At 61.8% G+C, this 26,713-nt stretch overlaps 2 protein-coding genes and 1 non-coding gene across 5 annotated transcripts in view; 2 read left to right on the top strand and 1 right to left on the bottom strand.

The window, feature by feature from the left end:
- Positions 1 to 6,987, top strand: part of FAM53B (family with sequence similarity 53 member B) — a 79,343-nt gene extending 72,356 nt beyond the window's left edge. For both annotated transcript variants that reach the window (XM_061403810.1, XM_061403811.1), the window contains exon 4: positions 2,923 to 6,987. In XM_061403810.1, the coding sequence (XP_061259794.1) occupies positions 2,923 to 3,228 (306 nt within the window). In that variant the 3' untranslated portion in view covers positions 3,229 to 6,987. The remainder of the gene's footprint in view (positions 1 to 2,922) is intronic.
- TRNAC-ACA (transfer RNA cysteine (anticodon ACA)) lies at positions 2,486 to 2,558 on the top strand. Its single transcript has one exon. It is a non-coding gene; the product is annotated as a tRNA-Cys (tRNA).
- A 3,324-nt stretch (positions 6,988 to 10,311) lies between the features above and the next one.
- The window catches only part of LHPP (phospholysine phosphohistidine inorganic pyrophosphate phosphatase), a 128,143-nt gene continuing 111,741 nt past the window's right edge, over positions 10,312 to 26,713 (bottom strand). For both annotated transcript variants that reach the window (XM_061403812.1, XM_061403816.1), the window contains one exon: positions 10,312 to 11,133. In XM_061403812.1, coding sequence (XP_061259796.1) covers positions 11,037 to 11,133 — 97 coding nt within the window. In that variant the 3' untranslated portion in view covers positions 10,312 to 11,036. The remainder of the gene's footprint in view (positions 11,134 to 26,713) is intronic.

Raw genomic sequence — 26,713 nt, 5'->3', positions numbered from 1 at the left:
AGTGTTTTCAAGGTGACACTGGCTTTGTGGCCAAGGAGGAGGTGCCTTTGAGGACTTTCAGAGGGTGGGGTCGGGCATCCCGGGGTTTGCTGTGACAACAGTCACCAACCAAACCTTGCAGCTTCTTGTCCTGCCTCAAAGCAGAAACGACCCAGTTATTCCAGACAGCCAGAACGGGCAGGGGAGGGGGCTGGTGCCCTTGGCCCACCCTTCGTTGGTTGGGGGTGCCATGGCCCAGAGGTGGGAGGGTCTTGTCTGAAGTTGTCAGGCCTGTGTGTGGCAGAACCTAGGACTGTAACGGCAGCCTCTCTGACTTCAGTCCTCTCCCGGGCACACTCAAGGCAGAAGCCACATCTCAGAAAGGCCCCAGCAAACCGGGGTCCCCGGCACCCTGCTGCTGGTGTGGCTGCTGCGTAATACGATTCGTGCCCAGACGTGCCGTCACAGCTGCCGTGAAGGCAGGCGCCCCCCACACACACACCTTCGTCAGCACCTGGGGTCAGGCTGTTTGGCAGGTAGGATGCTCGGGAGGAGTTCCGGAAGACCCCGTTCTCGTGGTACAGCTCCCAGGAAGCAGGGAGGCCCGCTCAGGTCCTGCACATGGAGGGGAGCATTGTGGCCGTTCCCCCAGGGCTACAAGCCCCAGGATCTCAGCCTCACTGTGGCCCATTCGCAGCACACCGGGCTCGCACCGGACGCCACTGTCTGTAACTGGACTCACACGGCTGTGCACCGCCACTCCTTCCTCTCCGCCACGTCTACAGGGCGAGAGACCATCTGGCCGTGCAGGGGTTTAGATCTGGCTTCCTGGGGCCTCCCTCCTAGGCCTCCCTGCTGAGCCTGGGGTTTGATGCCCCTGCCTGGGCTGGGCCATCTTTCCTCCCTTCTGCCCCCCACCCAGTTCTCCTCTTGTCCCGGCTCAGGTCTGGGCCTGTCCAGAGGGTGACCGGGAGGTGGAGAGGCCTCAAGGGCCTCCCAGCTGGGGCTTATCCCCACCCAGGTTTGCGTTCTGACCCTGGGGACATGAAGGATCTCGGGGGCCATTTTGCATGAGGAGCTGTCTCCCAGCAGCAGAGCAAACGTGCCCAGTGAGGACTTGGGCCCTCTGAGCCCTATGCAACCCAGCAGGGGCTCCGCGCCCCTAGGCTGGCTCCTGCCACAGTCAGGGCCAGCATCGCAGGTCTAATGGGTAGCCTGGCTCTTCTCTCCTCAATCCCCCCAGTACCCTCCACCCCCCAGCCTGCCTTCCTCAGTTAATCAAAAGATTCCAGGACAAGCAGACCCACGAGAACGGGTTCCTCCACGGTGCAGGCAGGAACAGGGAAAGTGCGCACGGCGGGCCCCGCCTCCTCCCTCCAGAGAGAGCGCCTTTTCCATTTGCCCAGATGCTTCAGCAGCTTGTGCGCCATGAGCCAGTGGTCGTCTTCATTCCAAAGCGACACATAAACACTGCCGTCAGCAAATGGACCAGGGCCCTCGGGGACAGGCCCGTGGCCTCGGCGTCGGTGGGCAGGCAGTGCTGCCCGCGTTCCCACCTCCCAAAGCCCGGATCCCCCCAGCTGCTGCCTCCAATGCGCTTCCCTTTCTGTCTCGTCCCTGGGAAGGGGCTGGGCTGCCTCTGTCCTGCCCGGGCCTCGCGCTCAGCCGTGGAAGCAGGCATGTAGCTGGACCCACTTGTGCGCAGTGCCGGCTGCCCCCTCTTGTGAGTGCGTGGGGTCACGTCCAGGCTGTGGCTGCTGCCGGTGGGCCCTAGGCTGCCTCCTCCAGGCCGGCCACATTCACAGAGGGAGGGCTTGGCGGGCGCGGAGCCCTTGGCTCTTGCTGGGGCCTCAGATGGGACAGGTAGGGACCTCCTCTCACAGAGGAGGCCACCGAGGCCTAAGTGTGGCTGGGGGTGGGGGGGTCTGCCCGCGGCCCCCAGCTGTGAGCCCTGCCCCGCCCCCAGCGGGGCTGACACCCACCACCCGAGGGCCCGGGAGCCCAGGGCCCGTGTGGGACTGTGCGCCACGCGAACGTCAAGCCCACCCTCCCCCGCCCACGTCCCATCCCTGCCACGGCGAGAAGGTGGTGTGGGCCCCCGCGTCCGCTCTGAGCGCCAGCGCGGCCTGGCGGCTTCTCCCTTTACATCAGTGGGCCCGCTCCTGCCGTGTTCTTGCAACGGCTCAAGAGCCTCCCTCTGCCTGAAAAGACATGCTTTACGGAACCAGCATCACGGGGAATGATGCTGGGTCACTCCCTTCTTTCCACTGTAACGGTGTGACGAGGCACATTTGTGTTGCTGCGTCCGAACTGTTTTCTTGCGGTAAAAATCCTAGAGGTGAACCTGCCACTTCTGTTTTGCAGGAAGGTTGTGCGTGAAGGCCTCTGAGCCTGCCCCCAGCACCCTCCCTACTGCACCACCACCACCCCCAGTCCCCCCAGAACTAGATGCTAGGAAGTTTGTGCTCTTTGCCAGTTTGTAGACAAATAACTGCATTTTGAGGCTTCCCTGGTGGCTCAGACGGTAAAGCATCTGCCTACAATGCAGGAGACCTGGGTTCAATCCCTAGGTCAGGGAGATCCCCTGAAGAAGGAAATGGCAACCCACTCCAGTACTCTTGCCTGGAGAATCCCATGGACGGAGGAGCCTGGTGGGCTACAGTGCATGGGGTTGCAAAGACTTGGACACGACAGAGCGACTTCAGTCACTCAACTGCATTTTATGTCTCTTGATTAACGTGGTGTTCACCGGCCAGGGGTGGTTCTTCAGGAGTTAACCAACGGCCCCTCTGCCTTTGCTGACGTTGGGGAGGGCGTTCCATTGCCTGGTGGGCCCACCACCATGTAGCCCCCCAGGGGTCTTGGCCGGGCTGGGTGGGGCGTTCGGTCCTTGGATTCCGTGGGACTGCGACCCCTTGTGACCTGTGTCTGTCTTCCCCACAGAACTGTCAGACCTTCAGCAGTCTCAGCTGCCTGAACACGGGGACGGAGGACCGGAGCACCCACAGCCCCTTCGCCCTGCACACCAGGTCCTGGGCCGCCCTGCACTCGGCCCCCAGCGCAGGGGGCAGGACGCCCGCCGGGACCCCGGTCCCTGAGCCTCTGCCCTCCTCCCTGGATGACTCGCTGGCCTGCCGGGAGGAGCCATGCTGCGAGGAGCCGGGCACAGCCTGGCGGGACCGCAGGGCCCGCAGCAGCCCCTGCTCCCTGGACGGCGAGCTGGACATCGAGCAGATAGAGAACAACTGAGGGGCTGCAGGCCCTGGCGGGGGGCAGGCCCTGGGCGGGGGGCGGGGGGCGGGAGGGCTCGTTTGAATCGAGGGGCCTCCTCCTGCCTACCCCCCAGGTGCGGTGGCGGGCCCTCCGGGGAGCCCCACCCCTGGGCCTGATCCGAGCTTCCTGGGAGGCGGGCATCAGGGCCCAGGAGCGAGTCCACCGGCTCCCCGAGATGCTGTCCCGCCTGTGGGGGCCCGGGCCGCCCCCCACTCCCCGCCCCGCAGTGCAGCATCTCAGCCTTTCACCAGCACGGCAGCCACGGTCCACGGAACCGCGGGGGCCGGGACGGAAGCTTCTCAGTCTCGGTCTCTTGCCCCCTTTCACTTGCGGCACATCGATGGGCACGGCACCCCAGCCTTGCCCGCTGGGCAGTCTCTTGGCGTCTGCGCAGGGCTGGGGTTTCCACCCCCAGCCCGGGTTTCCGCCTGAGGTCCACGTGCTGGCGTCACGGGCCCACCCGCCCTCCCGCTCTCAGGTTTGGGTCGGGGGGCCAGCCCTGCCGCGCCCTCCTCCCCTCGAGTGTGTATTCCGTGCCTTCTCTCCCAGGTCTCCCGTTCAGGCTCGGGAAGGCGGGGGAGGCTTCCTCGGTCGTTAACACCAGAACCGTTCGGCCTTAATTCCAGGTGTGGGTGATGGGGCCCTGCATGCCGGGTGGACTCCCAGGGTCCAGGGAACACCTCGGGGTGCGGGGGGTTGCTTGTTAGAGGCCCGTCCAGGTGGGTAGACATCTGGTGGCTCCGTTGGCCGAGAAGGCAGAGGCGCGAGCCCCTCCCATGGTGTAGAGGTCCCAGCTCCAGACTTTGCTGCTCTGGGGCTGGGGGCTGAAGTTGGCAGGGTCAGCAGCTGGCAGCCGCTGTCCACGATGCCCTGCCACTGAGCAATGAGCTCAGTAGACACGGGTGAGTGGAGAGACGTCCCCAGAGGAGGGCAGCCTTTTGAAAACGTCCTCAGGGACAAGGGCCCTGTGTAGGTGCGCAGACCCAGGCCCTGGGCATGTTCCGGGACTAGAGGGTGCCTGTCAGCCATTCTGGGCCCGGCCATCTACCAAGCACAGCCTTGTTGGTTGGGGGGGTTTGGAGGGGTGCCACCTCCCTGCTACTGCCCCAACCACAAGCACAGAGTGGGGTGCCCACACACCCTTCCTGGCTCCTGGTGCCCCAGCAGAGCCCCCCCAGGTCCACCAGGAGCCCCAACTCCTTGAGGCTTCTCTCCCAGACCGCTCCTCCCCAGCCCCGCTTTGCAGACACGCCCCACGGGGCTCTGGCTCCCCTGGAATCCAGCTGTCAGCAGCTCGGCGTCTTCTGCAGACAACAGCAGTGGGGGTCAGCTTATGAGCAAAGTGGCTCCTTTTCCCACAAGGCTCAGTCCATCCACGTGTCCCCTGCAGTGTGCTGCCACGCGACAGAGGCACTCCGGGGATCCCTTTGGTCCCACTCACCTTCTGCTGATGGCAGAGCCCTCAGTGCTTGCAAGGGCTGAGGGCACATGGTTCTTTCTCTTTCCTCTGAAGAGAGACCAGGTTTGGGGAAACGTGACTTAAACCTTTACTTCTGGACATCCGAAGTGCAGTGGCTCAAGTTCTCATTTAGAGTTGGCTCTTCTTAAAAATCAGCTGTTTAAGATGCTTGCAGAAAACCCCAACTCCATGACCCGCCACCCTGCCCCCCCGAGATGGTGTCAGAATCCGCAGGTTGTAGAGCATCGTGGGCGTTTGGGTGCTGGGCAGGTCCCGCCAAAGGGCACAGCCCCCCTGGGGAGCCAGACCAGGCGGCTCGTCGTCTTTGAGCCGATCCAGGAGACCCCGGGGCGTCCAGCAGCGGGTGCATGGACGGGAGAGGACGTGCCGGTGCCCCCTGGCCTCAAGGAGCCTGGGTGGGAGGCATGATACCTGACCCACACCCAGTGGCCATAGTGGGCATGCGCCCTGGACAGCAGCCCTTCCCCTGGATGCCATTCCTCCAGGCCGGGAAGGGACGCAGCAGTGGTGCGTGTCACAGAGCTGTAGTGCGCGTGGCCCCCTCGGACCCTGCCAGCCACCCCCCACCCCTTCTTAGGCCTGGTGGCGGGGAAGGACGAGCCGTGGCCCCACCCGCCCCATCTCCCTGCAGGCTGCTCCTGGGACCCATGAGGCAGAAGGGCTTGCAGCCCAGGGCAGGGTTTGGCCCTTCCCAGCCTCCTCAGGCCTCTCTTGGCTGTTCCTGCTCCCACAGAAGCTCCCCGCCCAAGCCCACGACAGCAGCAAGGAGGGGAGAGGATGACCAGTGATCCCTCAGAGAAAGAGGCAGCTGTGGGGTGGCTTCATGTCCGTCTTCCCATCAAAGAGAGCAGCCCCCATCTGTCTATAGGAGGTGCTGCCTGAGGCCCGTCTCTGGGCTCTGCTCCCCCGGCACCAGGACTCCTGGTCTTGAAGGGAGACTCTCTCTGACCACCCTGGGGTGAGGGGTGTCCCTAGGGGGCAGCAGGCCAGCTGGTGCCTCCTTCCCAGCCCCGAACCTCACTTCTGCCAGGACCCTGCCTAGTGCAGCCCATGAACTCCTGCCTGTAAGGGGGAACTGAGGAAGTTCAGAGCTAGGAGGGAGGGCTGTGCCAGGCTGTCCGCCTGCCCGGGAGCCTGGAAGGACAAGAGCAGGGTCGTGCATTTGAAGGGTGTGGGGGTTTCCTGTTGGGGCACCCTCACTAAAGCCGCCGACTAACAGAGACCGCTGCCCGTGGGGCCGGGCCGGGCATCGGGGCGGCAGCCTCAGCGTTTACATTACCGCATACCCTCTTGCCTTACTCGCAGTGGAGGCCAGGGCCTGTGCAGCGCCCATGGGCAGACACGACTCCCAGGCCCCTGGAGAGCTCGTGAGGATTTTCACTCTCAGAAAGCCTTACTTTTCAACAAAATTTTTGTAGCAGGAAAAGTTTTTGTGAATTTGTATACACTGAAAGAAATTTTAAAATGCAAAGTCCACCTTAGAAAGGAAACAAACCCATTGTCCACAGGGGGCCCCAGAGCAAGGTCGGGGAGGGGCAGCCTGTGCGCTTCCACACTCTGGCTGGTGCTGCCTGAGCCTCCAGCCCACGCCCTGGACAGACGCCCCACCACGGGCTCGAGTTTCACACACCCTGGCCTGGAGGCAGGTCATCCACACGATGACTGTGTCAGATCCCACAGCCTGGGGTGCAGGCGGTCCTCACGCCCCGGCTCTGGGGGCAGCAACCCAGCCAGGACAGCGCCTCCATGTAGGCGATGGTGTCGCCGCTTGCCGCAGGCTCACGGTGGCCGGACCCCTCCCACTGGCGCCTCTTTAAAGAGAAAAGAAAAGGATTTAATTAAAAAAAAAAAAAAATCCCAGACCACAGCAGAAATCTTATACCTAGCTAGAATAGTCCAATCTTCTAGCATAGTCTCCTTGGCAAAGAAATTGTGTCCCAGTGTGGGGGCCCACGTCCCGGGCGCGGGTGCCCGCGGGTTGGCCGTCTCCGGGGTCACGTGTGCTTTCCCAGCAGCACCCGTCGGTGCCCTGGAGCTTCAGGAAGCGTGGTGGCTGGAAAACGGGCCACACTGGGTCCGGCCCCTGCCCGGGTGAAGCGCTGTGCAGGATGGCGCTGGGTCTGCCCCCCACTGCCACCCACCGCAGCCTGCCCTCTGCGCAGGCCACAACTATCTTGCACTAGGGCCACTCTAGTCTCTCAGGAATCTGCTTGTTACTTTTACTGTGTAAATAAAGCTTCCTGGTTCAGTACCCAGTTGCTGTGAGCCGGCTGTGTGCTTTCTGTTGGGGGGTTGGGGGTGACGGATCGGAGGGTTGCACCTGTGCTCTGGGCTGGCACAGGCAGAGCCTGGGGCCTTTCTGTCCCCTCCAAGCCCCAGGGTCAGATCTGTAAAGTGGGGGGAGAGCTGAGTGCTCTCAAAATCTTCCGGTGCAGGAGGCTGTGAGCGACTGACGGGAGGGCTGGCCATGGCCACAGCTGTGATCCGGGGGGTCCCCAGCTCCGGGGCAGTCATTAGAGTGCTTGTGTGTTCTGGGCGGAGGACTTCTCCTCCTCACTCCAGCCAGGAGCCAGGGACCGCACCCTGCTGTAATCCCCAAGTTAGGAGCACTGAGGGACCTGCTTGTCACAGAGCTGTCATGAGCATGTCAGCTCAGCACCCAGGCCGGGCCACGCGGCCCTGACGCTATAGAGGGCCTGGCCTGAAAGTCCTGCCGGGTGCAGGGCCACCTGCCCACCAGGGTACCCCGGGAGACGACACAGGCTGGGCCCTCCCTGCCCCGCAGAGGACGCACAGCTCAGGTCTGCACCGCTCGTGCCAAGGGGTCAGCAGTGCACACAGCTCAGCCCAGAGTGGGCTCCTGTGCCTGGCCCCCAAGTCACGGACCCTTTGCTCACCAAGCTCAGGAGACCATGATGCTTGCAGCCTTGGGGACAAATTTACGGAGGCTTGTGTAATTTCTAAGAAGCCAGGGTTGGCCCACGTCCTCTGACCACAGAGGCTATGGCTAGAGATGTCTTAGGTCCTAAGGACGCCCCCCAACCCTGGGAATGAGCCACCAGAGCACCCCACCCAGACTCTCCTTGTTTTCTGTTTAGCAGCTCTTCCTTTTTCAAACAGGCCCATGAACGTGCAGTTCACGAAGCAGGTGAGGCAAGGCTGGGGGTGGGAGGAGCCCCATGCCCTCCCCTGGCAGCCTTGTTAGCCCCAAGGCTAGGGGCCCAGAGACCCTGCCTCATGCTCCCCATGACTGGCAGAGGAGGCTCCCCCAGAGTGGCCCTGGATGGCTACAGCCCTAATAGCTCCTTACTCACCCTCCTCAGGCTACATCCATGGCAGGGCTCGGATCTGGTTTCAGCACATCCCAGCTCAGCAGCCCCCTTGGTGCCTCACCAGGGCCAGGGGCAGCAGGGGACACTGCCTCAAGCACAAGCTCTGGGGCTTGCAGCTCAAATGCTCTGCCGTTGGGTCCGGCCCAACTGAGGGCCACCCGCAGCCAACGGGGCACCATCCGTGGGCCACCAGGACGTAGGCTGCCTCTGAGCAGCCTCCTCACGTGCAGACAGGGCTTGTAACACTCCTCGGGCTTAAGTGAAAGAATCAACACCCAAAAAAACCCCAGGACCACCCTCCACGTACGGTGCAATCCCAACTGTTCAAACATTTATCTTCACGTGGAGCGATGTGGAAGGAAATGCACCCAAATGTTAACAGCGGTCAGACTCCAAGAGGCTCTGGTTCCTGTCTGAACTTTTCTGTTGATGTTCCTACAATGACACATGTTGCTTTTATCATCTTATGTGTTAATTGCTCAGTCGTGTCTAACTGTTTGCGACCCCATGGACTGTAGCCTACCAGGCTCCTCTGTCCATGGGATTTCCCAGGCAAGAATACTGGAGTGGGTTGCCATTTCTGACTCCAGGGGATCTTCCTGACCCAGGGATGGAACTTGGGTTTCCTGCATTGCAGGTAGATTCTTTACTGTCTATTCAGTTCATGACTGAGTCAGACACTCAGTCATGTCCAACTCTTTGCAATCCCATGGACTGCAGCACGCCAGGCCTCCCTGTCCATCACCAACTCCCAGAGCTTACTCAAACTCACGTCCACTGAGTCGGTGATGCCATCCAACCATCTCGTCCTCTGTCGTCCCCTTCTCCTCCTGCCCTTAAACTTTCCCAGCATCAGGGTCTTGGACTTCACTGGTGGCTCAGCTGGTAAAGAATCTGCCTGCAATGTGGGAGACCTGGGTTCAATCCCTGGGTCAGGAAGATCCTCTGGAGAAGGGAATGGCAACCCACTCCAGTATTCTTGCCTGGAGAATCCCATGGACAGAGGAGCCTGGGGTTGCAAAGTCCAGGGGTTGCAAAGAGTTGGGCACTACGAGTGAGCAACTGAGCACACACACAGAAAGTGGCTGAGGCTCAGGCGGCACACGGTGCCCCCAGAGTAGGGCTGGCCCTCCATCCTGAAAGACACTACATCTCCGGGGGAGGACATCAGGGCGCCCCTCGCCTGGGAAGTCACAGCCACCGGGTCCACCACAGGCCACCCCCCATGGAAGGACTGTGGAAAGGACCAGAAAGGGCCTGGGATGCAGAGTCGGACTTTGATTCGAACACCTCAGTTTCCTTACCTGTAAAAGTGGGAGGTAACAGTGTCCACTTCGCTGAACCCACAGCTTGGGGCAGGAGGTGGTATGTTCTCTGCCCAAAGCAGGGGTCTGCGCCTGCTGTTCCTCTGACACCCTCTGCATCCCACTCCTGGGCAGCGGGAACCACCAGCCACCTTCCTCCAAAGCCCCATTACCCTGGCTGCAGGCCCCTGCTGAGGACAGCGGGCAAGGGTGGCCCACGAAAAGGGCAAGATGAAAAAAGGGAACAAGCCAAATGGGAGGCTGCGGGCCTGCTCCCTCACAGTCACCCTCCGAGCCCCGGTGAATTGCAGCCACCTCGTGCCTGCCTACAGCACCCAGCTCATCGCCTAAAGAGCTGGGATTAGGGGACCCCCTCCAGGGGCAGGGCATCTGCCTATTTTCCAGCTGATAGGCCAAACGCCCTGCCTCCATTGCAAGCCAACACCATGAGCCTAACCAGTTACCTCTCATTTCCATGAGAAGACCCAGCACCATCTTTCTAATCCTGATTTAACAGGCCAGGGGACTCGGATTCAGGCAGAACGTTTTATCATCACCTGCCTTTGTTTCATGGGAGTCCTGTTCTGGAGGACTCATGAGTTCTTTTATGAGAAGTCTCCCAAGATCTGTCAGTGGCTTCTGGGTGGATTTGGGGAGAAACAGAGCAATCAAGTTATCCGACCTGCTGACTGATTCTGAAACCTGAAACCGGGGCAGTGGGTGAATTCAGAAAGCCTGCAGCTCACCACCCTGAGCGGGGGCCCATGCTTGCCCTGTCCACCTGGTCCCCATGGGGCCTCAGTGTCCCCCCCCTCTGCTGAATGAAGGGCTTGAGGCAGGTGAGGTGTCTCGGGGCGCGGGCCCTCTGACGTGTAGGGGTTCAAGTCCAGGGTGGGATCAGGGACGGTCCTCCCAGCCCCCGAGCAGTTAGAGCATGAGTCACTGCAGGTCAGGGCGGAGTTTATTTCACCATTAATTTCCTGGGGGTGACAAGTCTACAGTTTAGGCTCTAGCAGGTACCCTCCATCCACAACCTGGCATCCAGAGGTTAGAGTTCTCACGCTGAAGCACGGCAGAGTGGCCCTGGGAGCCATTCTGTTTTGGCTCCAGAGGGGATGGGATGGGGAGAGGGGCTGCATGGTTTGGGAGGTGCACGGGGAGTGCTGAGTGCCCACTCTGACACCAGGTGGGGGCCGGAGCCGCTGGGCTGTCCCGGGGAGGCTGGCTCAGCTCTGCCTACAAGGACGGTGCCTGGGAGACCCCCGCTTCCTCCAGGTGCCTCCTTAAAGCGCAGGGACTGTTCACTAAAAGACAGTGGGCAAACGCCTGAGTCCAATCAGGTAGCACATTTAAAGGACGTGGTGTGAATGGAGGGTGGGTGTGGGCGTTCAACAAGTCTGCCCACCTCTCGACTTCCAGAGGGACAAACAGATGGGATGGGCCATCAGCGGGGATCAAACTCCCCCCAGGAGGCTGGGAGATGTGTCTGGGGAGGGTGAGGGGAGGAGAGGGTCGGTAGAGGGAGACAGAGGAGGAACTGGTGGCTCAGGGGCCCAGAACTGCCTGGCTGGCACCCTCTTGCCTGCTTATCCAGGGCCGAGGGCAGCACCCTGGGTGGTCTGGGCACGGGGCAGGGTGGCAGGAGGCGGGGCCCTCCCAGAAGGCCCGTCACTTGTCCGCGTGCTGCAGCAGCAGGTCCACGGCCTCTGCGAGGTTGTCCACGTATCCATCAGCCTTGACTTCCGGGTGGTGCTCGTCGCTGGGCCTGGAGGGCAGGACGGAGGGTTAGCCGGTCAGTAACCCCTAGGTGACCCTCTGAGGTCACTGCCTTCCCAGCATCCAGCACAGGCCTGGCCTCACCCTCAGGAGGTTTCCAGGCCCTTCTGCGTCCCATCAGGCCGGGCTGGCCTTGGCTGGTGCGGTCCCTGACCTCCCCATGCCCCAGTCCGGGCCACCCCCACTCAGAAGCACCCAGGCCTCCCTCTGCCTGGACTCCTCCCTGAGCCCCTCCTGTGGGCAGCTTGCTCAGAGCCCCGTGGCAGAGTGGCCGCTGGCCCCTGCTCCATCCATGCTGCCAGCAGAAGCATCACGCCCCGGACAGTGGGGCCCTGAGCTCCGTCCTGCTCCGAGTTTCCCACCCAGACCCCGGGGTGGGTGGGGGGCTCATGTACCCCCAGAGGCTGCACCACCCAGCAGAGGAAGGCTCTTCGCAAAGCTGCTCTCCGGCTGAGATCTGGGAGGCGAGGACCACCCAAACCCTGCATCTGTGCCCTCCTCTATTCCCCGAGGCCCCGCTGGACACGGAGAACAAGGGCAGTGAGGCCACACGATGAGGGTGGGTGTCCGCGGGGCCGCAGGGGACCCCGTGCAGGGGCTGCGGCTGAGCCAGGCTCCCAGCAGACGTGAGAGGGGAAGGGGAACTAATGGGGGTGCAGCCTTGGTCCCAGGAGGGGGCAGGGGCTCGGGGTGGGCTCCTGGGGACGACCCCTGGAGCCTTGACAGTTGTGGGAGTGGCCTAGAGGGTGGGCTATCAACTGGAGTGTGGGGCCCTGGTGACAGGAAGGCACCCCACACCCCCACTGCTCGTGGGCTGGAGATTGATGGCAGGGGTGAGGGGGATACCCCGGTGCAGCTTCCCACGCTGAGGGGCTGCCGCTGGCATCACCCCAAAGTCTGAGCCAAACGCCCCAGGCAAGCATGAAAGCGCATCCACCCCAGCAGCGGGGCCACCACCTCGGACGCCCCCGGGAAGAAGTGACTGAAGTGGGTTCTGACAACATCCTAAAAGTCAGGTTACCCCTTTGGAAAGTTTTGATACTGAAAAAGCACTTGACCCTAAAATGGCCATCCTGAGCAAAGGCCGTGGAATTAAAGGCACTGCTCCTTGGAAGGAAACTCATGACCAACCTAGACAGCACATTAAAAAGCAGACATTACTTTGCCAACAAAGGTCTGTCTAGTCAAAGCTATGGTTTTTCCAGTGGTCATGTATGGATGTGAGAGTTGGACCATAAAGAAAGCTGAGCACCAAAGAATTGATGCTTTTGAACTGTGGTGTTGGAGAAGACTCTTGAGAGTCCCTTGGACTGCAAGGAGATCCAATCAGTCCATCCTAAAGGAGATCAGTCCTGAATATTCATTGGAAGGACTGATGTTGAAGCTGAAACTCCAATACTTTGGCCACCTGATGCGAAGAGCTGGCTCATTGGAAAAGACCCTGATGCTGGGAAAGACTGAAGGCAGGAGGAGAAGGGGAGGACAGAGGATGAGATGGTTGGATGGTATCACCGACTCAATGGACATGAGTTTGAGCAAGCTCTGGGAGTTGGTGATGGACAGGGAGGCCTGGCATGCTGCAGTCCATGGGGTCGCAAAGAGTCGGACACGACTGAGTGACTGACCTGAGCTGAACTGAGCAAAGGTGCCTTTTGCGGGGGCTGGAGGGGGCGGTGAGTTACCGTGTGGCTTGTGGGATCCTAGCTCCCTGACCAGGGATCGAACCCGTGCTCCCTACAGTGGCGTCGCGAAGTCCTAACCTCTGGACCGTCAGGGCGTCCTAGGCACATTTTCTTCCATAGAGCTTTCAGCCCAGTGGCTTGGAGGCCTCCTGCCCAGGGCTGCTGAGGCCTGAGAGTGGGGCAGGGGTGTGGGAGCAGGAAGTGTGGATACTCCTTATGACTGAGGAGGCCCGCCTTTGACTCTGCCCTGTGCCCCTCCCCGGGACCTCTGCTCACTTGCCCACCCTCTTGTACGGGCTGAGGCCACTTCTCTGCCTGCTGCAGTGACCCCCGCTGCCCCCCAGGCACGGCCCTCACCCATCTCCCATCCTCTTCTCCTTCTGTCCCCGGGGTGGAAGCAGGTGAGAAAATGGGGGATCAGAGAGGTTCAGAGACTTGATTGAGGTCACACAGCAGGGAGGGCAGACCCAGATCTGACCCGGTTCTTCTGACTCCTGGCCCGATTCTGGGTGCCAGAGCCTCGAGGCACGTGGGAACACATGTTCCCACCCCTCCAGGAAGGCCCCCGTGGGCAGCGCCTAGTCCAAGCAGAGGCCACCTGCAGGTGGCAGGGCCAGCAGGCACTGGGCATCACTCCTGGTCTTCTCAAGAGTGACAAGCACACAAGGACCCTCACCTTTGCCCGCAGGATCAGCAACTCTTGCATCAGTGGAGGTATTTAAGGGATTATTATTTTGCTCTTGCCAGATCCAAACATCTAGTGAACACGGGAATTTAAGACCCAAATTACCACGTGTCGGTGCTGAAATCCGTGCTTGTTAACTGTCAGAAGTTGTAGGTGGCACACACCCTGGACAACGGTGTTGGCACCTATTTGTGAGCCACGAGTCCCCTCTAGGCGGGCAACACAACCAAAGGGCGTCGGCCTGTCCACCAAAATCGTGTGTTGGAATGTTCTGGCGGCTTCGGTCGTAATAGAAAAAAAGGTGGAAACTGCACAAATGTCCATCAACAGGGTAGGACGTGCACACGCCTGGACGGCCCGGGGCACCACCACCACCCACGGTCAGCTACCCCCAGGCAGGACACCACCACCCATGGTGAGCCCCCCAGGCGGAACACCACCACCCACGGTCAGCTACCCCCAGGCGGGACACCACCCCCCACGGTGAGCCCCCCAGGTGGAACACCACCACCCACGGTGAGCCCCCCAGGTGGAACACCACCCCCCACGGTGAGCCCCCCAGGCGGGACACCACCACCCACGGTGAGCCCCCCAGGCGGGACACCACCACCCACGGTCAGCTACCCCCAGGCGGGACACCACCACCACCCACGGTGAGCCCCCCAGGTGGAACACCACCACCCACGGTGAGCCCCCCAGACTGCCAGGTCTGCCCTTTGTCCCCCATAGACATCGCGGCGGGTGGAAGAAGCTGGGCTCAAGGCATCCAGGCCAGAGGACCTGTTCATGTCAAGTTCCGGAGTGGGTGATGCCAGGCTCCTGGGCAGAGGCCAGAAGCCGGCTTCCTCCTGGGGGTGGGGTGGCAGTGTTCTAGACCTTGGCCCAGGTGGTGATCGCGGGGGTGGTTCATGGTGGAAAGAGCATCGCACTGTTCACGTTCAGTGCACTTGACAAGTGTAAAACACGCGTAGGGTCACACTTGAGGTGTTTTTACTGTGAAAGTTTCATTAAAAAGTCTCATATAAAGTCACATGTTCCGTGTGTGCATGCTCAGTTGCTTCAGTCATGTCCCGACTCTGCGACCCCGTGGACTGTGGCCCGCCAGGCTCCTCTGTCCACGGGGATTGTCCAGGCAAGAATACTGGAGTGGGTTGTCATTTCCTGCTCCAGGGGATCTTCCCGACCCCGGGATTGAACCCGTGTCTCCTGCGCCTCCCGCGTTGGCAGGTGGATTCTTGACCACCCGGGAAGCCCAAGCGCACGTGAAGAGGTGTCTGTTTCCTACCGTGGCGGTCCTTCTCTGTGGCCCACGGATCAAACCCTACCAGCAGCCTGTTTTTGTACAGCACTCGAGATAAGAATGGTTTCTACATATTTAAAACTTTGTGAAAAGAAGAGAACGCAGAACACAGGCCCACAAGCCTCAAGCCACTGCCTCCTGGGCCTCCCCAGCAAAGGCTCTCGTGCCACCGGCTCTGGCCGTCTGCCCTCCAGGGCCCCTCCCTTCCCATCCCCTCAGGGAGGGGCATTCATGGCCTCCTGGTGGGTCCAGGGTCTCTGCGGACAGCCCTTCCTGTAAGAGGGTCTTCCTCCTTGGAACTCGGGGCTCTCTGCCCAGGCCCTCCTAGAGGGCAGACAACCCCTCCCCTGAACATACTGAAGGGTGCCCCCCTCGCTCAGGTCTTTTTGAAGCAGGCGGGTGAGGGACTCCTCTCTGGGCAGCTCCCCCTGAGATGGGAGCGGCCTGGCCCAGGGCACAGGGAGCCAGGCCCTGAGAGATGGAGACGGAGCGCCTGAACAGGCAGCAGACCCACCACGACAAACCGCCCCTCTGCCTCGGTTTCCTCCTTGCTGCGCTGAGAACAGCACAGCTCCACCCCTCACCCACCTGGTGACCACCAGTGAGCTGGCACACCTCCGAGCGTGCAGTCCCTAGCCTCTGGATGGGGGGTGCTCACGGGAGGCACACAGAGACACACACGGTTGGAGGGGGCAGGCCCGGAGGCAGATTCGGCATGGAGATTATGGCCAGTGGCAGGCTGCTGGGAGCAGGCCAGGCAGGGAGACTGGTGGGGGGCAGACAGATGGCATGAATGGATGGAGACCCCTGGGCGTGCGAGGTACAGGGAAGACAGTGAGCTGGGTGGGGGGGGCGGCATTGCAGTGGGGGCCGGAGGGTGGGGGTGGCAGGGAGGCAGGACCTGAGCGGACGTCCCGTCTCGTGCTCAGCCTGTGTGCGCGAGGCTGCGGCTCTGCACCGCGTGCAAGCGCCCTTACGGGTTTCCCTCGCGGAGGGCGGCCCTGAGGCCCCGCTCACCGATGTGTGGGGGTGTCCAGCCCCCACTCAGGAGGAGGCTGTCGGGGGAGGGGGATGTCCTCAGGCCATGCCCGCCCAGGTGCTGACACCCCCTGTGCCCTCTCTGTGCGCCCCTCAAGGGCAGATCCCTGACCTTTCTCTCCACCGCGATGGGGGAGGGGGATGGCGGCAGGGCGTCCTCAAAGCAGAGCGGAACCTCTCCCAGCAAACACCCGCCCCCAGTCTTCATCTCCCGTCCTCGCTGGGGGCAGCTGGCCGCAGGACTGTCCACCTCGGACCTTCGCCAGCCCCCAGCCCAGGTTCACTGTCCAGTCGAACCAACTCCACCCCGAGGGGGAACCAGAAATCGGCCCGTGAAAGAAGATGCCTCCTAATGAGATCCTAGGCGGCCCCACGTGGCATGCAGTACAAGCCGAGATGGGTACGCGGCTAATTATGCTTAATTACATATCATTTGAATTCAAGAATCCATTAAAAGAAAGGATTGCATTAGCAGCCAGCCGCTGTTTGCCAACACACAGAGGAAATCGTGGACTTTCATGTCGTAATTACGTGACGCTGCCGTGAGCCGCAGCTGGCTCTCTGGGGGCCCCCAGTCCAGGCCCGCCCGCCCTGAGGCCCCCGAGGCCACTATGCCTGGCCAGACTGGTCGGGAGAAGACCACAGGCCATGCCGGCTGGTGACCTGTGATCCTCAGGGCCTCAAAGAGGTCACACTACAGAAGCTGAACCAAGAAGCCCAGCAGAGACATGCCCTTTGGCAGTGGGAACAGAAGCAGAGGGTGATGGACAAAGGGGCTGAGAGACACCCCTGGCCTTTGAGCAGGCCCTACTCGGACAGGGCTGGACGTGCTGGGGAGGTGGGAGGACGAGGAAGCAGGAGGACTGGGAGGGGGGAAGACTGAGGGTGTGAGGACTGAAAAGGGGAGGACTGCGAGGCGGGAGGACTGACGGGGAGGACTGAGAAGGGGAGGACGGAGAGGCGGGAGGACTGCAAGGGGAGGACTGAGAGGCAGGAGGACTGCGAGGGGGAGGATTGGGAGGGGGAAGACTGAGGGGGTGAGGACTGAGAAGGGGAGGACTGTGAGGCGGGTGGACTGACAGGGGGAGGACTGAGAAGGGGAGGACGGAGAGGCGGGAGGACTGCGAGGGGGAGGACCAAGAGGCGGGAGGACTGAGAGGGGAGGACTGAGAGGCGGGAGGACTGCGAGGGGGAGGATTGGGAGGGGGAAGACTGAGGGGTGAGGACTGAGAGGGGGAGGACTGACAGGTGGGAGGATTGGAAGGTGGGAGGACTGGGGGGGGAGGACTGAGAGGCAGGAGGACTGGGAGGCAGGAGGACTGGGAAGGGGAGGACTGAGATAGGAGCAGAGAAGAGACCCACCGGCAGACAGAGGGATGCACATATCCGGGAAAAGAGGAGGATGGAGGAAAGAGAAACTGAGTCAGAGAGAGAGAGAGAGAAAACAGAGGAGAGAAGGGGGGAGACAGCAGGGGGCAGAGAGACCCTCAGGGTGGGGAGCCGAGAGCGACAGATGGAGGGAGGAAGGTAAGAAAGAGAACGGGAACACGGAAGCATGGGGGAGCAGACACCGGAGTCCCCGAGCCCCTCTTCCCCTGGGGGACTAGGAGAGGACCCTTTCTGTACCCCGAGGCTCGGCTGGGGCCCCCACGGGGGCTGTGACTGCAGCAGCCCTCCACCCCAACGAACTCCTCCAGAGTGGGGCCGCCCCAGGCCCGCGGAGGGCGGGCTCCCTGCTCTCTTCCCAGCCGATGTCTCTTCACTTCCCGCGGCCTCGGTCTCCTCATCTGTAAGGTGGGCATGTGGTCTGGCGCGTGGGGTCACTGAGAATGAAGCACCTGGCAGCTCGCCTGCACCCGGGGGGCCCTCGAGGGGAGGCCAGCTTTGGCTGCTCAGCCTTTGCCCTCTGCCCGCCCCGAGCCCACGGTCCAGTCCCACATTCAAAGTCGTGACCAGGGCTGAGAAAGGAAGGACAGGGTGTGGGGTCTGAGGGAATTTGGGAGGCAATATGTAATCCGCCTGGCAATGCAGGAGACATAAGAGACATGGGTTTGATCCCTGGGTCAGGAATATCCCCTGGAGGAGGGCATGGCAACTCACTGCAGTATTTTTGCCTGGAGAATCCCATGGACAGAGGAGCCCGGCGGGCTATAGTCCATAGGGTCTCAAAGAGTCGGACATGACTGAAGCGACAGTGTGGCACGGAATGTGGGGATCAAGAAAGCTTCTAGAAGAAGGGGCATTAGGCTAGATCCCGGCCCCTGCCATCCATGTGAGCGTGGCCCTCAGGTCCTTCTCCGAAGTTGGAAGCAGAGGCAGGTTCCCTGGGTGGCTGCGTGGCTGAGGGGAGGTGGATGCCTCTGCCCTCCCAGGCTCCTGTGTGGGGGCAGTGTCCAGGAGTCTCTGGTTGAGTGTGAGCCCGGGGACCCGTGCAGATCCTTTCTCTCCTCACCAGCTCCCACCTCTCCCTGGGTAAACTCTGCTGTGGCTCCCTATTGCCCACGTCACAGCCCAGCTCCTCAGCAGAGCAGACAAGTTTGTCCTAACGGGGTGTCCTCTCAGTCACCCTGCATCCAGGGCCCACCTTCTTCAGACAGTCCATGCTCTCCCACACCTCCGTCCACACTACGTCCCAGAAAGGCATGATCGCCAGGTCCTGCTCCAGCCACAAACTCCTACTCATCCTTCAAAGCCTCACCCTCCTGTTCCCATCTCCACCTCTATGCTCTGTAGCAAGCTGCTCTCTTTTCTGAGCACCCAGAACTTGCCCCCCTGCCCCCAACTCTCACACCATGCTGGCCGAGCACCAGCTGACCTGAGCTGCCTAGAAGGAAGGGCCAGGCTTCCTGCCCCGGTGACCGCCCACATGGGCCACACAGGCACCCAGGAAGGGTCTGCCAACCAGTAAATGAACAAAGGCCCCCACCCAGAGGGGCTCCGCCTGTTAGTTATTCCGCCCCCTCACGCCCCGTGAGCGAGGGGAAGGAGGCAACGGCAGAGGCAGAGAACAAGGCCAATCTGTGTCGGTCTGGACAGCTTCACAGGGCCCATCTTTGTACTGGCACACCGAAAATGGCGGCTGGACGTCAAGCAGAGGAGCCCAGCAAGAGCAGTCGCCATGCCTGCCCCCTCCTCCGTGGCTCCGCTGACCAAGGGGACCTCCCTGTGACATTCTCGAGGACACAGGGCCACCCTGCCCCACCCTTCCCCCACCCCCTAGCCCGGGTCTGCTCCAGGACAGGGCTGGGCAGAGACCAGAGGCCACGGCGCTGCCCGTACGGGGTGCGGCGTGCATCCTCATCCGGATGGTTTTGGAAGTGCCGGCCGCACCCCGGGTGGCCAAGGGCTGGGCGCTAGGGCAGGCTGGGCCGGCCACGTGGATTCGGGGAACCAGGCCCTGGCTCCAGGGCAAGTGACCCAGCCGAGGCTGACGCCAACTCCAGGCTCTGCTGACGAAGTTGGAAGAAAAGGGCAGAGAGGGCTTCGATTTGTGGGCCGGAGGTGACGAGGCGGAGCCAAGGGTGTCTTTCCAGCTGAGCCACTGGAGTCCAAGACCCCGGGGGCCTGAGTGCCTGTTCCTAAGATGGTACAGGCCAGCGTGTGGCCTCCTGCAGACACCAGGGGGTGCGTACCGGGACCTGCTTCCACCGGCCCTTGTCCACTTTCTTCTGAGGGCGGATGATGAGATCCTCATCACCGGCCATGGTCTAAAGATGGATGGGGCTTCCCACAGTCCACCTGCTGGCCCAGGATGCTTGCCGTCCAGACAGCAGTTTGCTAGGACCCAGAGGGGCAAGCCAGTGATCCCCGGCCTGAGCCGGCTGCTGGCAGGTGCGACCTCGTGGTGGCGTGGCCTGGGAGGATGCTCCTGGCCACAGATCTCAGAGGTGGGGTGGGGTGGGCCCAGACTCAGGCTGACACCCCAAGCACCTCCGGGAACCTCTGGTTTAGTCCTGCTGCGGACGGAGAAACCGAGGCAGGAGCTGGTCTCTGCAGAGCCCCAGCCTGGAGCCTGCCAACAGCCGCCGAGCCCTGCTTCACACGGGGACTCTGACCCCAATCCCTGCTTGCAATGAAGCCACCTTGGAGACGAGGACCCTCCATCATCCTGCCTGGACCGCTCGTGGGCTCCAGGCCTGGATCCCTGGTCTCACTCGGAAACCTGCCCGGGCCTCAGGCCTGTGTCCTGGAGCGCCACCCACCAGACCCTCGGCTTCCCTGGCCTCCGGGTCCCCCACTGCCCGCACTCTGTCTCACCTGTTTGGGCCCAGCCTCGGTGGAGCAGAGCAGCCTGGAGCCCCCTGAGCCCCTTCTCCTGCCCCTCGGTCACCCAACCTGCTCGTGCAGATGGTGGTGGGGGCCCCCTCTGGATGCCTTAAAATCACATGGTGGGTAATATACTGAAATAAAAACCCAGGCTTAAGACAGTCCTGGTCTCAGGCCCCTCTGAAGACCTCCCGGGGCTCCCTGGCCTGGAAGCCGATGGGGACACACTTCTACTGGCTGAGCCTCCCCGGAGGTCAGAGCTCTGCTGGGGGGTGGGGGTGGGGGAACGCCCCAGGGGCTCCCTATCCTGGCAGGTACCTGGGCCTCCCCTGTCCGTCTGGCTGTCTGCTCCTCTGTAACGGGCAATGGGGTGGGGGTGGGGAGAGAAAGCTTCCCCCAGAGTACCCTCTTCCAATGGAGGCTTTGTGTAAATGACAAAGAGGTGCGCCCCGGTGAGCCAGGCCCCTTGGGGACCCAACTGTGGAGCCTGGAGCTGACGTCACGGCGGGAGGGGCAGGGGCACAGCAGGTTGGCTGCCTTCCCTCCCCGCCCCGCAGCCTCGCGCTTGTAGGAGGATCTAAAGATGGGGGCGGGTCCTGGGCCCACCAGCTGGGAGACCCTGGCTGTGCGTGTGCACATGTGGGCTGGAGCGGGAGGGGGCGCAGGGGTGCCCCCAGAGAGAAGAGAGGGTCGCACCTGTGTCGAGCACCTTGCAGCCTCGGCCATTCCCCGGACGCCCCCTCTCCTTCAGGCAGGTGGCACCCCAGGACCCAGAACCCCACTCAGGATGGCTGAGCCATCCCCTAGCTGGGAAGGATCAGGAGTCTCTCCCACCAGGAGGGGGCACTTGCTGGACCTGATGTGTGAACTGAGGCCGCAGAGGAACCTGCCGCTGACTCGAGGGCCCACCCACCCGCAGGCAGGTTCCAGGATGCAGGCAAAGCTCACCCGGCTGGGGGCATGGGTGAGCCACAGACACTGCACCACAAGGCCAGGGGGACAGCTGGGCACCGGACCCGCGGCTGCTGCGGGCAGGCTTCGAGGAGCATCTCCCATGTTCCCTGCACGATGCCCCACAGTGGGCACCGGGATGGCCTGTTCTAGAGATGAGCACACAGTCCTGTGATGTGGGGGAAGCCTGCCCACAGTCACAGGCAGTGAATGGCAGCACTGGGACCTCAATCCTGTGTGTCTGGATTTAAACCCAGGCTCTCTCTAGTGATTCTGCCCTTGGCACACGGGACAGATTGTGCGTCTGGGAACCGCTGATGTGCTGGCTGACCTCCGGCCAGGCTGAGAGCCCCGTGGGCAGGGGTGCACCCTGGCCTCTGGGTTAGCCCCTGGCCGGAGGTGGGCCCCAGGAAGGGTCTGCTACCTTTGACTAATGCCCGGAAGGGTGTTTGTGAGACACCAAAGAGGGAAAGAAAGGCACGGTCCACTCTGGAGCTGCAGAACACCACCCCTCCCCCAACCCCTCATGGCAGACCCCGGAACTCCTGAGCTGGGCCCTGGGGGCCCTGGCACCCAGGCCAGGCCTGTTCCACCCAGGAGGAATCAGGCAGAGGGCAGTAAGGGCCCAAGCCGTGGACCCTGGCATCCGCCCTGGGGCCCCTCTGCCTGCAGGAAGGAAATGGGCCTGTTTATGGGTGTTTCAGCCTGGTGGCACCTTGTCAACCAGAACTGACCCGATGAGCTAGCTGTTTCCTGCGAGGTTCTCCCTGCCCGTTGGCTGTGGGCACCTGGCGTGCTGAGAACCGAGTTGGGGCGTGCAGACATGAGTGGGTGGTGCCGCATGGCCGCCCGCTGGCCCATTCGCAGATTCGAGAGGCTTCCTCACGCTGACAAACGAGGTCCCCTGAACCTCCAACCCTAGCTGGAGCCCCTGCCTCGTCCTTTGCCCGATGCATATGCACAACGAGGCCAGAGTCACAAACCGGGGACCCCTGGATGCGTCTGGGTGGGGCCCGCATAAGAGTATTTCGAGAACAGGAGCTGGAAACTTGACTTCGTTTGAAAATCTGAAAGATTCCTAACACTGGGCTGGGGATTCCACAGGCAAAGCCAGCGGATACCGCGTGGCAGCCGCTCCCTCAAATGGGGCAAGCGGCTTCTAGTTTACCACACTCCCCACCGTTCTCTACCATCTCCCCACTCTTAGACCAGGCCCAATCCCCTCCACCACATTTCCCGCCTGCCCGTGCGAGCCTCTGAATTTGCTGCCCTGCCCCAGCATCACTGGCTTTCTGGCTCATTTCTCAAGGAACAAGCCACCTCCTCCAGGAAGCCTTCCCTGAAGCCTTGCCCCCGGCCCTCGTCTCAGTTAGGTGCCCCTTCTGTGCTCTGTGGCAACCTGTGTTGACCCCATTGGAGCACTGGTTACACTCTGCTGCAGTGTCTGGTTGCCTGGGTGACGCTCCCTCCAAATCCTGAGCTCCCTGAGCTCAGGGGCATCCCCGTGGTGGCCGTCTGCTGGGAGCTGTCAGAGACAGGAACAATCAGCCAACTGCCTGAGCAGACAAGCAAGGGGCCTCCTTCCTTCTGACCACTGGGAGCTGCGTGTCCTCGCCAGCATCTGGCTCCCTGTGAGCCAGAGCTGCCTAGAAACCTGGGTGTGGGGGCCACTCCGTCCCCAAGGCCATGGGGCAGGAAGGCAGGTATCTGAGGCTCTGGGCCCGGAAGCCCCGCCTGGCCTCACTGTCCCGCCCCTCCCGTGGGGCACACGCAATCTGGATCCTCACCTCCGTGGGGAGGCCCACTGCCCAGCCCCCGAGCGCCAGGCCACGGAGAGCTCCCTTGTGGAGAAGCGTTCACCAGAATGAAACCCTCTCCCGCAAACCCAGGCTCCCAGAGGCGTGAACGCGTCACCATGAGCATGACACTGCTAGTGGCCAGTGTCACTGAACCCGAAGAGGCAAGCCCCCTGCGCCCACCCAGGCCTGCAGCGCTCTGCGCCTTCACGCTAAGCGGGCTCCGACACCCGAGGGCAGGGCCCACACTGCAGGTGTGGGTGTTGGATGCAGAGGCTCACAGAAGCTGGGGGTGCACTAAACCACCACGAGGGGCCCGAGGTGTCAGGCAGGTGCCCGCCCTGTGCTTCCCCACTCCCAGAAATCTAAATCCAGTCTCCTTCACGTGGCCCACAAGGTCGCAGCCCGCCCGCCACACCCCCCATAGCCCCCCAGCTCGGGTGTCCATATCCCAGCAATCTAAATCCAGTGTCCTTCACGTGGCCCACGAAGTCGCCCCAGAGCCCGCCCGCCACACGCCCCCATAGCCCCCCAGCTCGGGTGTCCACACACTCAGGTTCCCCAACTGTCCATGTCACTGCCTAGAACATGCTCTCGTGCCCCCTCCGCTTTGTAAGGTCTAACTCAGAAAGAACGGCCCCCCGCCCGCCACCATGGTCTCCAGGACCCATCCTACCCCCTGGATGAGTAAATGAACACCCACTCAGCCTCAGAGACACGGGGAATCCACTTGGGACATTTGAGAGTCATGGGAAGAGCACCCCAAAGAGGGTGGCTGTGTCAACAGAGCAGGCAGAGCTTCTTGGCATGCAGGGAACCACCAGGGCACCCAAGTCATGCCAAAGTGGTTAGCCATCACATACACCCCCTGTGACTCCCACACATGGTCAAACAGCAAAAGTGGTTTCTCTCTCCTTTCCCCTTTTCCAGTCCCAGAAGACATCTCAGGTCTGACCCTGCTGCTGCTGCTGCTGCTAAGTCGCTTCAGTTGTGTCCGACTCTGTGCGACCCCATAGACGGCAGCCCACCAGGCTCCCCCGCCCCTGGTCTGACCCTAGAGGCCCCTAATTACAACCACACCTGGCCCAGGGCAGGGGAGGGCCGGGGGGTGCCTGCTGGGCTGGGCAGAGGGTGCTTGACCCCGGCTTCAGACTGGGCTGGCCCTGACTGCTGTGTTGCCTTGAGGAAACACTCGGAGCCCTGCATCTCTCGTGAGTGGGTCTGGGAAGAGCCCCCCCAGGGCTGTGGGGGAGAGGCAGGGGGAAGACACATGGAGGGCAGGCATGTGGACGCGTGGTTTGGGTGGGTGGCTGGCCGGCAGGCGCTGGACGGGGCGGGTGAAGAGCCCTCGCGGGCTGCTCTGACCCGAGGGGAGGGGCAGAATCCACAAGGTGGGCGTGAGATGCTCACGTCGGGCTCGGAGTCTGGAGAGCTGCTGCCACCTGCGGAGAAGGTCCCGAGGACCATGGATCTTGGGGGGGACCTTCCCCAGGGTGCAGCCAGGCTGCAGGGAACAAGCGCCACCCTCCTACTCCGTGGGGCCAAGGCAGCGCTTACAGAGATGCTGGGTGACTGTGACCGGGGACGCTAGGACTCCTCAGAGAGGGAAGGGGGAGCCCCAGGGGGAGGCTGAACCAGCCCCGAAGCCCTGCCCTCGGGGCCCTTGTCTCCAAGCTGACGGGATGCTCCGCTCATAATATTGTTCCTAGTAGTGACAGTCACTGAGGCCCTCTCCCCTGGGGGTCTCGCACGGGAACGTACGGTGCTGCAGCCGCTGTGGTCTGTGCAGCAGCCCGGGAGATAGGCGCTACGGCCCCTATCTTACAGCTGACAAAGTGGAGGCTCAGAGAGGGCAAGTGGCCTGCCCAGGGTCACACAGCAGTGCTGGGAGGGCCCCTCTGCCTTCCTTCCCAACCTGCCGGAAGCACTGTCCGAGCCCCACCAGGAGCCAGGGGCTGGGCTAGCAGGTGGTGGGCAGGGGGCCCACCCTCCAGCAGACGAGACCCTGGCAGCTGTTCAGAGTGTTTCGATAAAAACATGGGGAACACCTGGGGTGTGTTTAGATTAAAACCAGCTGGCCCAGCCCCTTCGATGGGCTCTCGGAGGGCCGGATCTCCCGGGAGGGCACTCTGTGCCCCAGCGGCACACGCAGCGGTACTTCCTCCCTGCCTCCCCCACACACGCTGCCCGTCCCCTCCTCCGGAGGCTAGACTGGGCCAGGGAGACCCCATGGCTAGCACAGCTGGCCCTCGGCCTGCACCCTCCAGGCCCTGGTTCTCGTGAGGCGGTCCTTGATGGAGGGCACCCATACCCCACTCCCTTTGAAAGGTGAGGAAATCGAGATTTGGGATGGGTGAGAAGGAACTTGCCCAGAGCTCATGGAGGAGCAGAGCTCGAACCCAGAAGCCCTGTCCTGTCCATTAGCTCGAGAGGGAAGTCTCCGAAGGCGATGGGCCGGGCTGAGCCTCCTGGCTGCTGCTCAGGGACCAGCGTGCGGAGCTCTCATTCTGCAGAGCGTGCAGTTTCATCAGCTCCATGCCCCATCCTGGGGGCTCACGTGGGAGACCTTACCTACTTTGTTGCCTGTGTGCCACTTCAAAGGGTTAAAATTGGAGCCTCACAAACCAGGGGGTCCAGCGGCCAAAGGCAGCTCGAGGTGCTCACGAGCATCAGAGCCAGCAGGCTTAGGTGAATTCAGGGCAGGACACCCCGCTCGCCCAGGAGCATGGCCAGAGGGCCGGCAGGGAGGGCTGGCAGCACATGAGCAGGGGCACCTCTCACCAGCAAGGGACGTGTGAACGGCTGCGGCATCCAGAAAACACTCGGCAGACACAGCACTTCCTAACGCTAAACACATGAATGGGGTGACCCTGGGATTCCACCGTGGGTGCGTGCCTGAGAGAAACGAGCCCGCATCCACTGAGAGACATGGACAGGGACGTTCCATCGGCCCTGTGCGGAGCGACCCCAAACAAGAAACCACCCGAGTGTCCATCAATCGCAGAATGAAGAACTGTGGGCCAGTCACACAATGAAACAACACACACCAGTGAGAAAGGCTCCCGAAACACAGGACAACATGTATGAAACAAGGGTTGGGTTGTTTTTTAATTGTCCCAGGTAGACTAGAAAGACTCACAGTGACGTTTAGGACAGCGCCAGAAACTTGAGTTTGAACCAAAAAATGTCGGGACTTCCCGGGTGGCCCAGAGGCTAAGATGCCATGCTCCCTATGCAGGGGCCCAGGTTCAATCTCTGGCTAGAGAACCAGATCCCACATATTGCAACTAAGAGTTCACAAGCCACGCTAAAGATCACGCGTGCCACCAACTAGGACCGGTGCGGCCATGTAAATAAGTAATTTTTTAAAAAATGTACTCTTGAGTTCCCAGGCAGCCAAGGCAAAGAGGGAAATCGAGTTTACAGAGAAGCAGATGACTCTTCATGAGAGACCACTGTTCCAGCGGCAGAGACCAGGAGGGTCTTGGCCCTGCCCACGTTGGGGCTTGTGTGGCCTCAAGCACAGCAGGGACCCAGCAGTGGGTGGGGAGGTGGGGGTCTGCAGGAGCTCAGAAAGGCCTTCTTCCAGGATGAGCAGACCTCTGGCCACCTCCCTCCAAATGGCTGTTGCGTGGCTCCAAGACTGGCTCGACCTGGTCCCCTGACTTCCTAACGTTCTGCTCAGTGGGTCGCTGGCTTGTTCAGCCAAGGGCTTCCCAAACTAGTCCCACTTGCTCCCGAGTTCCTGCCTAGACACCCTGAGTTCAGAGAAGTCCCTTCTCCTCTTTGGACTTTGGATTCTCCATTCATAAAACCCGGGGGTTTCAGCTGACCCTCCTGGCTCTCCAGCT

The sequence above is a fragment of the Bos javanicus genome, chromosome 26 (assembly GCF_032452875.1).
Source record: "Bos javanicus breed banteng chromosome 26, ARS-OSU_banteng_1.0, whole genome shotgun sequence".
Classification (NCBI taxonomy): Eukaryota; Metazoa; Chordata; class Mammalia; order Artiodactyla; family Bovidae; genus Bos; species Bos javanicus.
The sequence above is the reverse complement of the archived record's forward strand: the minus strand, read 5'-3'. Positions and strand labels throughout refer to the sequence as shown.